The 15,475-nt window shown below is 47.4% G+C and overlaps 1 protein-coding gene across 1 annotated transcript in view; it reads left to right on the forward strand.

Annotated features, from left to right (window-relative positions):
• The window catches only part of LOC127196677 (aldehyde oxidase 2), an 80,302-nt gene that overhangs the window by 38,703 nt on the left and 26,124 nt on the right, over positions 1–15,475 (forward strand). The window contains exons 18-24 of the mRNA XM_051154526.1: positions 1,658–1,754; positions 2,424–2,548; positions 4,899–5,032; positions 7,521–7,608; positions 9,841–9,927; positions 10,052–10,243; positions 12,972–13,199. Of these exons, the coding sequence (XP_051010483.1) occupies positions 1,658–1,754; positions 2,424–2,548; positions 4,899–5,032; positions 7,521–7,608; positions 9,841–9,927; positions 10,052–10,243; positions 12,972–13,199 (951 nt within the window). The remainder of the gene's footprint in view (positions 1–1,657; positions 1,755–2,423; positions 2,549–4,898; positions 5,033–7,520; positions 7,609–9,840; positions 9,928–10,051; positions 10,244–12,971; positions 13,200–15,475) is intronic.

Genomic DNA, 15,475 nt, shown 5'->3' on the forward strand with positions numbered 1-15,475 from the left:
AGCCAACAATGACAGACTGAAATAGTGAGATCACCAAAGCCCAACTTTGTGAAGCAATGAGTTCATAGGGGTTGCTTACAGGCAAATGCATGAGGGCTTGTGTATCGGAGCCGCAGGAATGACTCAAAGACAGCAGCGTTACAGAAAGCCCTCCCTAGCATGGTGACGGCCCATGACAGCTGGAACCCTGGAGCTCCCTCCGTCACTTGCTGGCCACTCCATAGGTCAGAGACCTGGGCTGTTCCTGGCCCCTCCTAGGCAGCTCTAATATCAGCCACTTTTAGGCACGTGCCTCTTGGTTTGTAGGCAAAGCACAGTTTTTATTGTTTGCATCAATTTGAGGTGGTACATCTGGTCTGTTTGGGGGACTTCCTGAAACCTCTGTGTTGTTTACTTTCTGAGGCTTTTGTGGATGGGGTAGGGGATATTGCCTGAATGTTTTTGCCAGGAAGCCAAGGGAGGGTATGAAGTGGATCTGGACGGTTGTAAGCCACATGTATGTGCTAGAAATTGAACCCAGATCCCCTGGAAGAGCGACCAGTGCTCTTAGCTGCTGAGCAATTTCTCCAGCTGCTACTACTTGGGTCTTTGGCAATGGGGGCATGGAGACAGCTCTGGCTGTCCTGGAATTCACTTTATAGACTAGGCTCACCTCGAACTTAGAGAGATCTACCTGCCTCTGCCTCTGCCTCAGCCTCTGCCTCCCAAGTGCTAGGATTAAAGATGTGCACTGCCACACCCCTCTAACTTCCTGAGTCTCAATGAGCCTCCTGTTAGAGCACTCTGAGTCCTAAGAGACCGTCCCGGCTTCCCTGAAATGTAGCAAGCATCAACTCAGAGGAAATTGCTTCGCAACAGTTTGTCACAAAGCAAGCACTCGATAAAAAGCACCTGCTTCCACTGTCACCATTCACAAGAAAGAAAGGCTGTGGACTCCAAGGCTTTCGGATTCCAAGGATGCAAGAGCCAGGTGTCATTCTGAAGTACAGCAAGACGTACTGGGGCTGCAAGGTTAGCAAGGATCAGCTGTGGTAAGCCAATCCACAGAACCCAAGAGTAGAATGGCTTCCGCATGGAAGTCAGCTCAGTCAGAAAACAGAGGTGGGGAGGAAAAGAGGGAGGGCGAAGAACAAAAGTCTAGAGGGGCTCTTTTAAAATATATCAGATTCCCAATCAGAGTTTGAGAACCTCTGTCCTCTCCGTCAACACAACCTCAGCCTTCTCAAAATCCTGAGTGAAGGAGAGGTTTCATGCACGTAGCTACCTAAGAATCTAATACACCTTTTTCCTTGGGGAGATGTGAAAAAGGAGGGTTCACAGCTTCCCTGACGGTGTCTAGGCACCCAGCACGGTTTCTAGAGACCTGCGCTAAAAATAAGCAATTAGCATCCTGCCGAACCATCCCAGAGTCCAGGCGCCACTTCTGAACATGGCTTCCTTCTTAACATTCCCCTAGTCCTTCCGGCCGGTTTTCTCTGAAAACTGTTGAAGGCGGTCCCTCTGACATCTTGTGTGCTCTAGACCTCTTGAATACTTGGCACCTTCCGTGTGTCCCAGGAAGCAACAGTGTTCGGGGGGGGGGGGGGGGGGGGATGAACAAGCAGCCAGCAGCAAAAAGAAAGGATGACCAGCCTTCTGTTTCTGTCCTTTTACATAGGATGCCATAAAACACAATTCGTTCCTGTGCCCTGAAAAAAAGCTTGAACAAGGCAACGTCGAGGAGGCGTTTGAAAACGTGGATCAGATAGTTGAAGGTAAACAGTTCGGAAGGGTTCATAGAGAGCCCCCATCATGAGCCAGCCCCCCTGGGAGGCTAGTTATCTGAAGTCCTAGGGCTTCCCCCAACTTAATGCTTCTTCTCAAAACCCTCATGATTCTGAGCACCTGTGTCTGTGTGTGTGTGTGTGTGTGTGTGTGTGTGTGTGTGTGTGTGTGTTGTTTGGAGGTGAGAAGTCACGGTAACAGAATAGGAGAAAATCCCTACGATTTGGTTTGTCAAGGGCAGAGTAAGAAATAGAACCTGGAGCTTTTTTTGTTTTGTTTTGTTTTGTTTCACATGCACTGGTGTTTTGCCTGCATGTAAGTCTGTACGAGGATGTCAGATCCCCTAGAACTGGAGTTACAGACAGCTGTGATTTGCCATGTGGGTGCTGGGAATTGAACCTGGATCCTCTGGAAGAGCTACAAGTGCTCTTAACCGTTGGCCCATCTCCAAAGCCCTGTCGTCAGAACCTGGAACTTTTAACTTTCAGAACTATAGTCTCAGGAACAGGTCCTCTCGATTGCCACAAGGTAAATGCTGGGTTCTCTGGTGGGTACTACTGCAGATGGGCGTTCACATCCCACTTCATTTAAAATGCTCCGTGATGGCCGCCTCCAAGCAGCATGCACTCCAGTCATGTTCCTGCACTTGCCCTTCACAGGAGAGATCCACGTTGGAGGTCAAGAACATTTCTACATGGAGACACAGAGAGTGCTCGTTATTCCAAAGACAGAAGACAAGGAACTGGACATGTATGTGTCCACACAGGATCCAGCCCACGTGCAGGTGAGGTCTAGCAAGAGTCCACCCCCGTCTCCTAACTCCATCATGGTGGTCAGTCTCCACATCGCAGGTGGCAGCCACCTTTGTAGCAGAAACCTCGAATCTAACTATTGGAGATCTGTGACGCGGCTAAGCCCCAGAACTGTTTCAATTTTTAAAAATAATTTATTCGTTTTTATTTTATGTGCATTATATGTCTGTGGGTGTCAGATTTTAGAGTTACAGACAGTTGTGAGCTGCCATGTGGGTGCTGGGAATTGAACCCAGGTCCTGCAAAAGAACAGTCAGTGCTTCCAACTGCTGAGCCATCTCTCCAGCCCTCAATTCTTTTTTAAGATTTATTTATTGATGTATACAGTGTTTTGCCTACATATACACTTGCACACCAGAAGAGGGCACTCGATCTCTCTACAGATGGTTGTGAGCCACCATGTGGTTGCTGGGAATTGAACTCAGGACCTCTGGAAGAGCAGACAATATTCTTAACCTCTGAGCCATCTCTCCAGCCTCTGTTTCAATTTTTTTCCTGTTTTTATCAACAATAAAAGGACAATCCTGATCACCTTTTTTAATAAATATTTTTCTTAATCTTTGAGAATTTCATGAGTATACACAACCTATTTTGATCATATGCACCCCACTACTCCTCTCCAACTTACCCTAGACCTCCAATATATCCCCTCATAAGTTCATGCCTTTTGTCTGTTTGTTTGTTTGTTTGCTTTTGTTTTTTGAGACAGGGTTTCTCTGTGTAGCCTTGACCGTCCTGGACTCACTTTGTAGACCAGACTGGCCTCGAACTCACAGAGAGCCACCTGCTTCTGCCTCCCTGAGTGCTGGGATTAAAGGCATGAGTCACCATGCCTGGCTTCATGTCCTTTCTTTAAAATAACCATTAAATCTAGTTTTGCACAAGGCTGTGGAGGCATCCGCTGGAGCATGGCCAACTAGTTGCCACACCTCCAAAGAAAAATGACTCTCCCTCTTCCAGTAAGATCAGCTAGATGCACTCCCTCCCCAATCTATGCTGGGATTTCGGCTGGCTTGATCTTGTGCAGGTCTTGTACAGGCAACTCACAGCTTCTGGATTCATGACTACAACAGCCATGTCATATCCAGAACACGTAACTCTTTTTACCCCCAAGACAGGGTTTCTCTATGTAGCCTTGGCTGTTCTGGACTTGCTTTGTAGACCAGGCTGGCCTCAAACTTACAGAGATTCCCCCTCCCTTTGTTTCCCTGAGTGCTGGGATTACAGACGTGTGTCACTGGGCCTGGCAAAGACATAACTCTTATTGAAAAGGAGTCTCGTGTATTCCAGGATATTCTTGAATTCCCTAAGTAGCCAAGGTTGAGCTTGAACTTCTGAATACCCTGCCTCTACATTCCGAGTGTTCGAATTACAGACATTCGCTCTCGTACAGGATTCATGCAGTACTAAGTATCAAACCTATGTCATCATGCTCACTAGGCAAGTACACCCCCAGTCCTAGTGTGATCACCTTAAATTAAAACACTGTTTATTATTGGGAGGGGAATGATACACACCTTCTATCTCAGCCCTTGGGAGGAAGAAGCAGGTGGATGTCCGTGAGTTTGAGGCCAGCCTAGTCTACATAGAAAATTCCAGGACTGCCAGAGCTACACCTGTAGCCTGTAGCAGGCTTAGTAGAGTCAAGAGGTCATTTTAGATCAAAATACTTCCCCAGACAGAAAATGCTCTAGGTTTAGGTCATAAACACATCACCCTTGGAGGCAGAGGCAGGTGGATTGCTGTGAGTTCGAGGCCAGCCTGGTCTACAAAGTGAGTCCAGGATAGCCAAGGCTACACAGAGAAACCCTGTCTCAAAAAACAAAACAAACAAACAAAAAAACCACACACACATATCACCCTCATTAGTAGGATGTCAGACATCTACTGCTTTTCACTGGTTTGTGTCATTAGGCACAGACATTTGACCAGGAGAACAGCTTCTAATAAGAACCCATGATTTTTGATAGTTTGGAGGAAGATTAACAATGTTTAAAAGTGGCCCAGAGACTGGGAGTGGTGTTTTCCCAGGTCTTTAATCTCAGAGTTCAGGAGACAGAGGCAGGCAGATCTCTATGAGTTCGAATCCAGCTTGGTCTACATAGTGAGTTTCAGGACAGCCAGGGCTACATAGTGAGATCCTGTCTCAAAGACAAACAAACAAACAAACAAACAAAAATGGACCACAGACTCTAATACAAGCCGAGGCGTCTCCACTGTCTTCCAGGGAGAGATGGGTGAGAACTTGGCTACAGTTACACTTCAGAAAACAAAATACTACCCTTTCATTTTATTCTTCTTAAACTCCAATGTCTCTTACAGAAAACAGTGTCCTCGACCTTGAATGTCCCCATCAGCAGGATCACCTGCCATGTGAAACGAGTGGGCGGAGGCTTTGGAGGAAAGGTGGGGAGACCAGCTGTGTTCGGGGCCATTGCTGCCGTGGGTGCTGTCAAGTAAGTCTGCCTTAGGAGTCACCAGTGTGGGAGAGGCCGAGCCGGAAAGACAGCAGTAGCCTAACAAGTCAACTCTGGCTGCAGCCAGAGCCACCTGTTGGTCCCTGGGCAAGCCAGGCCCGTCTGTTTTTTTATAAAACGTAGATGACTCACACCTACCCTACTACCCTTTTAGGTTTTGCAAAAGTCAGCTGAACACGTGGCTTTGATGAAGGTAACAGGCTTTAAGTAGGAAATAGGTGGGGCAGTTGGCTGGCTGCCCCAGAGCAGAGGGAGCCACGTCCCTGAGCTTCAGAGATGAAGCCTGTAGATGTGGGCAAGGCTCAAGTTCATCATTGTCCTGACCCTCTGGGCTCCCTCCAGCCCAGAGCAAGATAGAATGAGGAAAGAAAAGCTCTTCACCCTCCACCGGCTCCAAGTGCTGTCTTGGTGGACAGGTGGTCTCTGGCTTGATCTCAAGGGAAGGTGCATCTCTTTGCTATCCATGCTCTGCGCTCCAGTTTAGCTGGCGCTGGCATATGGCCCTTGTTCACGGTCTCTAAGCTGCTTTGTTGTCAGCATTGGAGAACGGAGAGGAGAAGGAGCAGGAGAGAAAAGAGGAGGAGGAGCAGGAGGGAGGAAGAAGGGGAGGAACAGAAAGGGGAAGAAGAGGAAGAGGAGCAGAAGGGGAGGAGGAGGAACAGAAGGAAAGGAGGAGGAGCAGGAGGGGAGGAGGAGGAGCAGGAGGGGAGGGGAAGAGGAGGAGCAGGAAGGGAGGAGGAGTAGGAGGGGAGGAGGAGGAGCAGGAGGGGAGGAGGAGGAGCAGGAGGGGAGGAGGAGGAGCAGGAAGGGGAAGAAGGGGAGTAGGGGGAATGAGGGGAGGAGGGGGAAGGAGGAGAAAAGGAGATGCTGTTTAATATTTTGTCTGAGTTCTAATCATTCTGCAAAGCCCCAGTGTCCTGCTTCCTTTGACAGCCTCTGTGTAACTCAGAGAGAAGTCCTGAGCACAGGCATGTGTGCTGCAACCCCAGCGTGGAGCAGGAGAGCAGGCTGGAACCTCATCTCCACTTAGCTGTCACTCACAGCAGACCTTCTGCCTTCTGCCTTGAGCATGGCCACACACAGTTGTCAATCAGAGCATTTAAATCCTGATGCCTAGGCTAGCCACTACAAGCCCTGACATCAGTGTATTCCAAATCTTGTCCTGTGACCCTATTGTGCAGCCAAGTGTGGAGCCAGTGCCTCATTATCTATCCTGCCTTAGCAAACAACAGTCACATGTTAAATGACCTGAGAGTAGCATTCCAGATGCCCTGAGGTCATAGAAATTCCTGTCTTGGGAAGAGGGGCTGGAGAGATGACTCAGAAGTTAAGAGCACCGCCTGCTCTTCCAAAGGTCCTGAGTTCAATTCCCAGCAACCACATGGTGGCTCACAGCCATCTATAATGTGTTCTGATGCCCTCTTCTGGCCTGCAGGTGTATATGAAAGCAGAACATTGTATACATAAAAATACATTTTAAAAAAGCTTAAAAATTCTTTTAAAAAAAAGAAAGAAAGAAAAAGAAAAGAAATTCCTGCCTCAAAAACTTTTTTGGGGCCGGGCGTGGTGGCGCACGCCTTTAATCCCAGCACTCGGGAGGCAAAGGCAGGCGGATCGCTGTGAGTTCGAGGCCAACCTGGTCTACAAAGTGAGTCCAGGATGGCCAAGGCTACACAGAGAAACCCTGTCTCGAAAAACCAAAAAAAAAAAAAAAAAAAAACTTTTTTGGAGGGGGGGGTTGGTTTGGTTTTAGTTTTGGTTTTTTTTTTTTTTTTCCCAAGATAGGGTTTCCCTGTGTAGTCTTGGCTGTCCTGGAACTCATTCTATGGACCAGGCTGGCCTGATCCTCCTGCCTCTGCCTCCCAAAAGCTTGGACTAAAGGCATGTGCCACCACCACCAAGCTTTTTTTTTTTTTTTTTTTTTAAAGAAAGAAATTCTACCTTCCTGTCCAAATCCCAGACCTTTTGAATCAGAATTAACAGGGGTGAGCCTTGACACTGTACATTCAACTGGTGGTTTTCTATTGATGTTACCATTGCATTTATCCATTCACACTCTCCCCTTTATAACCAGTAATAGAAATATGCAAAATGGCTGGATCAGGGGGTGAGATCAGACTTGATGTCCTAGGGACAGAACTCATCTGGCACGTGGCAGTCCCTTCAGACAAACCTCCAAACACTGAGTTGCAGGACACAGAGACAGGGGGTAACTTAGGCAACAACAGACCTCACGCCTAGATTGTGTGCAGACTGACAGGTGTGCGTGTCGGACGGAGGTACGAGGGCTGAGTGCGTGGTGCAGATGAGGGGGGGTGGTGGGGGGATGGGGTTTAGGTGGTGTAAATGGGTGCGGGCAGATAGTAAAATAAGGAGTTGACTAAGTAGGTGGCTATAAGAGCAGCTGACTGAATAGATGAGTGGGTGGGCAGATGGATGAACGGAGATCTAAATCTGTGTTCTGCAGAACCGGCCGTCCCATTCGTCTCGTTCTGGATCGAGAAGACGATATGTTAATAACTGGGGGCAGGCACCCGTTATTTGGAAAATATAAAGTGAGTACTACAAGTGAAATTATTTATATTAAAAAAAAAAAAAAAAAAAAAACTCATTTTGCTGGAGTGGCTTCGTCCCCTTTTTTTCTTTTTTTTCTTTTTTTTTTTTTTTTTTTTTTTTTTTTTTTTTTTTTCTGGTTTTTTCTTTTTTTTTTTTTTTTTTTTTTTTGGTTTTTTCGAGACAGGGTCTCTCTGTGTAGCCTTTGGCCATCCTGGACTCACTTTGTAGACCAGGGCTGGCCTCGAACTCACAGCGATCCGCCTGCCTCTGCCTCCCGAGTGCTGGGATTAAAGGCGTGCGCCACCACGCCCGGCTTTTTCTGGTTTTTCGAGATAGGATTTCTCTGTGTAGCCTTGTCTGTCTGTCCTGTCTCACTTTGTAGACCAGGCTGGCCTTGAACTCACAACCATCTGCCTGCCTCTGCCTCCCAAGTGCTTGGATTAAAGGCGTGTGCCACCACCTCCCGGCAAAAGCAAAATTTTAAATAATGACTTAAAGGCCCTGTCTGAGGGACTGGGGCTATGGCTCATTGGATAAAACATTTACCATGCAAAGAGCCGGGCGTGGTGGCGCGCGCCTTTAATCCCAGCACTCGGGAGGCAGAGGCAGGCGGATCGCTGTGAGTTCGAGGCCAGCCTGGTCTACAAAGTGAGTCCAGGATGGCCAAGGCTACACAGAGAAACCCTGTCTCGAAAAACCAAAAAACAAAAAATTTACCATGCAAGCCTGAAGGGTGTAGATAGTAAGTACTCCAGGTACTGCCTGTAGCCCCAGTGCCCAGGAGGAGACGGTGGATACCCAAGGCAAGTTGCCTAGAAAGACTGCCGAATCTGTGAGGCCTGGGGCTGTCAATACACTCTGCCTCAGTAAATAAAGCAAAGTGCAGTCAAGCAAGCTTTCGGACACTATCCTTTGGCGCCACACACATGTGCACTCATACACATGAGGACACACATACTTGTGCAACAAAGAAAAAAGCACTGTTCAAAGGAATAAGGACATATATATATATATATTAGTGATTCCTCAAAGAAAAAGAAAGAAGATGCCCAAACTTTATGCCTATAAGAACAACACTTTGTAGGAGAGACATGTAGAAACAATTTGACCATTTACACTGCAAAATAATCTTTAACTCAGATCCACTAACTGGTGAACTTAAATTCTTTAAATCACACTCACTCCGTTTTTCTTCATCTACAGTAGAAACACTATTAAGAAATTGTTACTTGGGGACTGGAGAGATGGCTCAGAGGTTAAGAGCACTGCCTGCTCATCCAGACGTCCTGAGTTCAATTCCCAGTAACCACATGGTGGCTCACAACCATCTAATATGTGATCTGATGCCCTTTTTTGTCATGCAGGCAAGCACGGTATATATAATAAATAAATCTTGAAAAAATATTTAAAAAGAAAAATTGTTACTGGCATCTAGTAGATGATACAATCTTTTAAATTTGTGAGGGAGTCCTTAGGCCTCTTCTGTTGTGATGTAAGGTTACAAAACATGCTTTCTTTAGGAATTACTTGACCATGCACATCTGATTTCCTACCTGGCTGTACCACTGCCTTAAACTGCTGCATCACCCTATTACCTATATTGCTATTTATAAAGCACCTTGGCCACCCAGTAAGACAAGTCCGTCTCATAAATTCTCCAGCCTCTGTTCCCGAGGCTCTCACAAACCAAGGGATGCTATGGCTATGACTCATCGCCATGCACTCTGGGATCCCAAAGATTTCCCCACAAGGAGAAAGCCACAAACTAAATTAGAAATAAAGCCAGCACGGAATGGCCGAGAATAAAAAAGGTGGGGTGAGAGTGGCAATTACATTCCAGGAGACGATTCGAGAGCGTGGGGATTCCATGCGAAGTGCAGAGCCCCTGAAAAGGAAAGGCTCAGCAACACTTGGGTCAAGGAAGGTCATGAGGCCACAGCAGGCGGGGTGCCACCTGAGAACAAGCTGGGGGCAAAGTCTGCAGGACTGAGGGGTGACTCACACTTGGCAGGTACATTTCTTTTTAAGGTTTATTTCTTATATATTTATGAATACACTGTCTTTATGCACACCAGAAGAGGGCATTGTATTACAGATGGTTGTGAGCCACCATGTGGTTGCTGGGAATTGAACTCAGGACCTTCAGAAGAGCAGTCAGTGCTCTTAACCACCGAGCCGTCTCTCCAGCCCATTTTAAACGAATCAGTAACATGCCCGTCATTTGGTGGCAGGTAGGATTCATGAACAGTGGACGAATCAAAGCCCTGGACATCGGATGCTACATCAATGGAGGATGCACCTTGGATGACTCGGAGTTGGTACGTGTGGCAGAAAAACCAACTGTGCGCTTGAGACTAAATAAGACGTAAAGTGTCTCGATGAGTCTTTATGGAAAGGTGTGCAGTGATGTCTAATACATATGGGCATCTCCTTTTACTTTAGGTGACAGAATTTCTTGTACTAAAGCTGGAAAACGCATATAAAATCCGCAACCTCAGATTCCGAGGTCGTGCGTGCATGACAAATTTGCCATCCAATACAGCCTTCCGTGGCTTTGGCTTCCCACAAGGAGCCCTGGTAACCGAATCTTGCATCACAGCTGTGGCAGCCAAATGTGGGCTTCCGCCAGAAAAGGTAAGGTGATAATCGGGGTCAGAACCAAGGCTGATAAGGAATCTGGGGCAGAAGGAATTGTGAGTGGCCCCAGGAAACACTAGAAAAACTGTACAAATTAACCCTGGCTCAAAATTTGAGATAAGAGCTTCATTTCTTTTCTTTTCTTTTTTTTTTTTTTCATGACTGTGCTGTGGACATGCCATCACCTGTTTAGCCACTCCATTATTGGCACGTATTCAGGTTGTTTATTACCCAGTTTAGGCTGTTAAAATGGTACTGGGGCTGGAGAGAAGGCATGGTGGTTAAAAGCGTGTACTGCTCCTTCAGAGGGCAGATTTCAGTTCCCAGTACCCACATTAGCAGTTCATCATCACCTGTACCTCCAGCTCCCAGGGATCGCATGCCCTCTTTTGACCTCTATAGCACTGTACTCACATGCACAAACTCACACACATATATACATAACTTAAAAATAATATCTTGCTGGGTGTGGTGGCACATGCATTTAAATCCAGAACTCAGGAGGCAGAGGCAGGTGGATTTCTGAGTTTGAGGCCAGCCTGGTCTACAGAGTGAGTTTCAGGACAACCAAGGCTACACAGAGAAACCCTGTCTCAAGAAAACAATCAATCAATCAATCAATCAAATCTTAAGGTGGTCTTGAAATGAACACCCTGATACATATGTGCGAGGGGTACATAGTATCTTTGTCCTTTTGTGTGGGTCTGTCTATTAGACAAATTCACAGAAATGAGATTGCTGGAACACTTGAAAGCTTTTTAGAGATGTTGTCCTAAGTTTACCATTTGAAAATATTATTCTGGCCGGGCGTGGTGGCGCACACCTTTAATCCCAGCACTCAGGAGGCAGAGGCAGGCGGATCGCTGTGAATTCGAGGCCAGCCTGGTCTACAAAGTGAGTCCAGGATGGCCAAGGCTACACAGAGAAACCCTGTCTTGAAAAACCAAAAAAAGAAAAAAGAAAATATTATTCTGTGCAGTACCCCAGAAGGCCTGTGGGGTAGAAGGAATTGGACCAGTGACAGGCTGACCCCAGCCTCTACTGCTGCTTACGTTATTTTACTCCCTACCTTTTCACTCACATCCTAGACACTCTCCTTGCCCACTCCATTTCCTCAAACTCTTTGCTCCAGCAAGGACTCTCTATGTGCTGTGTCTGGAATGTCTTTGTCCCTAAATTCAATGAGGATGTCCAGGTTTCCGTTTGATTGGCAGAGTGCTTCCTCCACACCAGAGAGCACCTGATACTCTCTCAGAAAAAAAATAGGTACCCTGAAGAATTCACAAAAAGTGCCCATGGGCACAAAGGAGGAAGACATTCCATCAGAATGAGGATGGGAAACTCAAAAAGAAAAGAAAAGAAAGGGAAAAATCTGGAGAGGATGGCACATGAGGTTCATCTTCAGGAACAGTAGATAGGAAAGTAATGGAAGCCAATGGGACAGCAAGCACAGAGACAAGGTGCCTCTTTGTGCCCTGGACTCCTTGGCCATAAACCGAGAACAGGCTAATTTACTTCAAAGCATTCCTGAGGACCAAATACATTTTTACTAAAATATCCCTTTTCATGAGACTGGGAATGTAGCTCAGTGGTAGAGAGCTCGCCTGGCATACACAAAGCCTTGGGCTCCAACCCCAGAGCCACACATACAAAAAAAGTTTTTTGGTTTTGTTTGTTTGTTTGTTTGTTTGTTTGTTGAGACAGGGTTTCTCTGTGTAGCCATTGCTGTCCTGGACTTACTTTGTAGACCAGGCTGACTTCGAATTCATAAAGACCCACCTGCCTCTGCCTCCAGAGTACTGGGATTAAAGGTAAGTGCCACCCACGCTGGGCCAGAAAAGTTTTTATAATCTGTATGGTCTTGTTCCAGTATTGTTGCTGGCGACAATACAGCATTCTTTTAGTTCCATCAAAATAAAATGGAGTTAATGAACCCCCGACCCAGGCATTCCAGCAGGCTCTCCTGGGTGTGAAAACCCCCACGATATGAATCAGATCCTGTTCAAACACAGATTTTAAAAGATTTAGCCACACAGTCCAATCAGGAGACTTGAGAATCAGCTATTTGTCATTATCTGTTTGGTGATTCCTTGCTAACAGGACAGTCTTCACTGATGGTGGTGGAGCCTGGCCTTGGTACACTCTCCACTCGGCTCCATCCTCCCTCCAAACCCTGCAGTTGGAAAAGAAAACCGCAGGCCAGCAAGACGGCTCAGTGGGAAAAGGCAAGGGCTGCCAAGCTGGGCTGCCTGAGTTTTAGCCCTGGGAACCACATGAAAGGAGAGAGAACTGGCTCCCATTGGTTGTCCCCTGACTTCCACACATATTCATGGCCTGTGTACACACACACACACACACACACACACACACACACACACACACACACACACATGATACAGGATAGGTAGGTAGGTAGTAGATAACCCAACCTCTCCAGTCCTTCCATCACACTTCCTTTTAGACTAGTCACTACCAACGACACTCCATTTCAGACACAGAGAAACCCTGGTTGGTGCATTAGTGAGAAGATAAAAATAATAATAATAATAATAATAATAATAACCCTGCCATTCTCACAGCAGCACTGTGCGCACATGCCAGCCAAAAAACAATGGAAAAAAGTTCTCCCCCACCAAAGCTTGTGCTGCAGCGGAAAGGCTTTCTACGCCTCCAGCTGGCAGTCTGTCTTACCACAAGTATTGATGGAATTTCACACTTGTTTCAGATTAGGGAGAAAAACATGTACAAAACAGTTGATAAAACCATCTACAAACAAGCATTCAGCCCCGAACCCCTGATAAGGTGTTGGAACGAGTGCCTGGACAAGTCTTCCTTTCACACCAGAAGGACACAAGTGGACGAATTCAACAAGAAGAATTACTGGAAGAAGCGAGGCATGGCTCTTATCCCCATGAAGTTTTCAGTGGGCTTCGCTGCAACGAGCTACCACCAGGTAAAGTTCACACACAGAGCACAGCAAAGGACCCTCATGGCCAACCCAGTCTTGGTCCGATCAAAGAATGGCATATTTCCCAGAGCACCAGGCCCCTCCCTGCGTTTACATAGAGCCGTCCAGAAGTCTCCTGAGCAGCCTCATTCGGTAGTAGGAAAAAAAAAGTCATCATGGCAAGAAACTTTGGTGATGAGCGTGAGAGTGTCAGCAGCATGGCTGCCAGGATGGGGGTGGGGATGGGGGGATGGGAGGAGTGTGGGATGGGGAAGTGGGGGTGGGGTGGGGGATGGGGGGGTGGGGGGGTGGAGGGAGTGGGGGGATGAGGATGGGAGAATGGGATGGGGGATGGGGATGGGGGGATGGGGGATGGGATGGAGGAGTGGGGGATGGGGGAGTGGGAGGGTAGAGGGATGGGGGAGTGGGGGTGAGAGATGGGGGGAGTACTTGCCCCGGATTCCGAGCTACTCAAAAGGAACAAGAGGCCACAGGGCTATTGTGTATGTTTTCGGCTGAGGAAAGGTGTCCCACCTGCAGCAATGCTTGGGATACCTACCAAGTCTCAGGCAGAGAAGTCATTCATTGCTCTCTGACCACCTACCTGGCACTTGGAGCCACCTCCCCAGGAGTCTGTTGGCCCTGGTGGGGAAGAGGGAATGGAGTCCAGAATTGTCTGGGGTGGCCTGGCAAGAGGAGGAAGAAGTAAGTGGTCCACAGGCAGAAAGGGACAGAAAAGCAGGATGCACATGGCTAAGACCTCCAGACGGAGCCAGGCAGTGGTGGTGCACATCTGTAATCCCAGCAGATGGGAGGCAGAGACAGGTGCATCTCTGAGTTCGAAGCCAGCCTGGTCTACAAAGTGAGTCCAGGACAGCCAAGGCTACACAGAGAAACCCTGTCTCAACACTCACCCACCTCCAAACAGTACCAGGCCTGAGCTGACAAATCCCTGAATCCCAGTAGGTTACAGGGACCAGAAAACAGGTTAGAAATGGGGGAATGGCTGTTGCTTCCTGACTGCTTTCAGCCCACGTCAGAAAACCCAGCCACTGAGAAAGGGTTCAAGCAGTGTGTATGATCAAAAACATTCCTCCATTCATACCTGCTACTCACAGCCTAAACTCCTCCCTCTCCTACATGCCACATACACAGACAGACAGACAGACATGCACACACCCACATACACACCTAGGCACACACACACATACACACACGTGCACACACATATAAATCTATGCACATACGCATGCATGCATGCAGACACATGCACACACTCACATATACACTTAGGCACACACGCACACACACACACACACACACACACACACACACACACACACACACACTGTGAAAAGAAGCCTCCGAGGAAATAAAAGCAGTTGTTGACCAAATCCTTAGTCAACTAGAGTCTGGAGACCCTGAGACACTCCTGGCCTGCCATTTGCTAGGTGTGTGACCCTAAAGTTGTTCGGCCTTTCTGAGTTTTACTTCCCTCATGTAAAGAGAAACTAACAATAACGCTCTCTTAGAATTAATGAGGACTAGCTAAGAAAATTAATATAAAATTAATGTAGAGCACCTAGCCTGATTCCTGGACTATTCTGGAAGTCAGCCAGGGCAACCTGAAGCCCCTCCCAGGAGAGCCCAGACACATCTCTTAGGGCTCTTGCTCCCCTGACAGGGAGGATAAGGTGCCCTCAGCTAAAGGGTCACATCCCTGCTGGGGTCCAGGGTGACCATCCCCCAGACAGGTACAAAGTCAGTTGTCACATCCACCAGCTGGGCTGGATCAATGACAGGACATAAAGGACCCAGGGTAGCCAAGAGTGTAGCTTTTCTCTGCCACCAAATATTGTATGGTTTTTTGGTTTTGTTTTGTTTTGTTTTTTTGTATGGTTTTGTTATGTTTTCAAGACAGGGTTTCTCTGTGTAGCCCTGGCTGGCTTGGACTATCTTTATAGACCAGGCTGGCTTCAAACTCACAGAGATACTCCTGCCTCTGCCTCCCAAAGCGCTGGGATTACAGGCATGTGCCACCACGCCCGGCTATCAAATATTGTATCGTTACCAGACTGACTTGAACAGCAGCTGGGTGACTAGTAGACAGATTCACTCATCTCACTAAGTGTCCAGAGTTAGCACAGACCCAACAAGCCTGTGTTTAAGTCCCACAGATGGTACCCACTTCCGACACTACCTATAAATGGTACTCCCAGGCTGCTCACACATCTGCCTAAATGACTGGCAAATTGAGAGTTTTTCACTAGCCCAGTTAGGTG

This window comes from Acomys russatus, chromosome 12 (genome assembly GCF_903995435.1).
Source record: "Acomys russatus chromosome 12, mAcoRus1.1, whole genome shotgun sequence".
Lineage (NCBI taxonomy): Eukaryota > Metazoa > Chordata > Mammalia > Rodentia > Muridae > Acomys > Acomys russatus.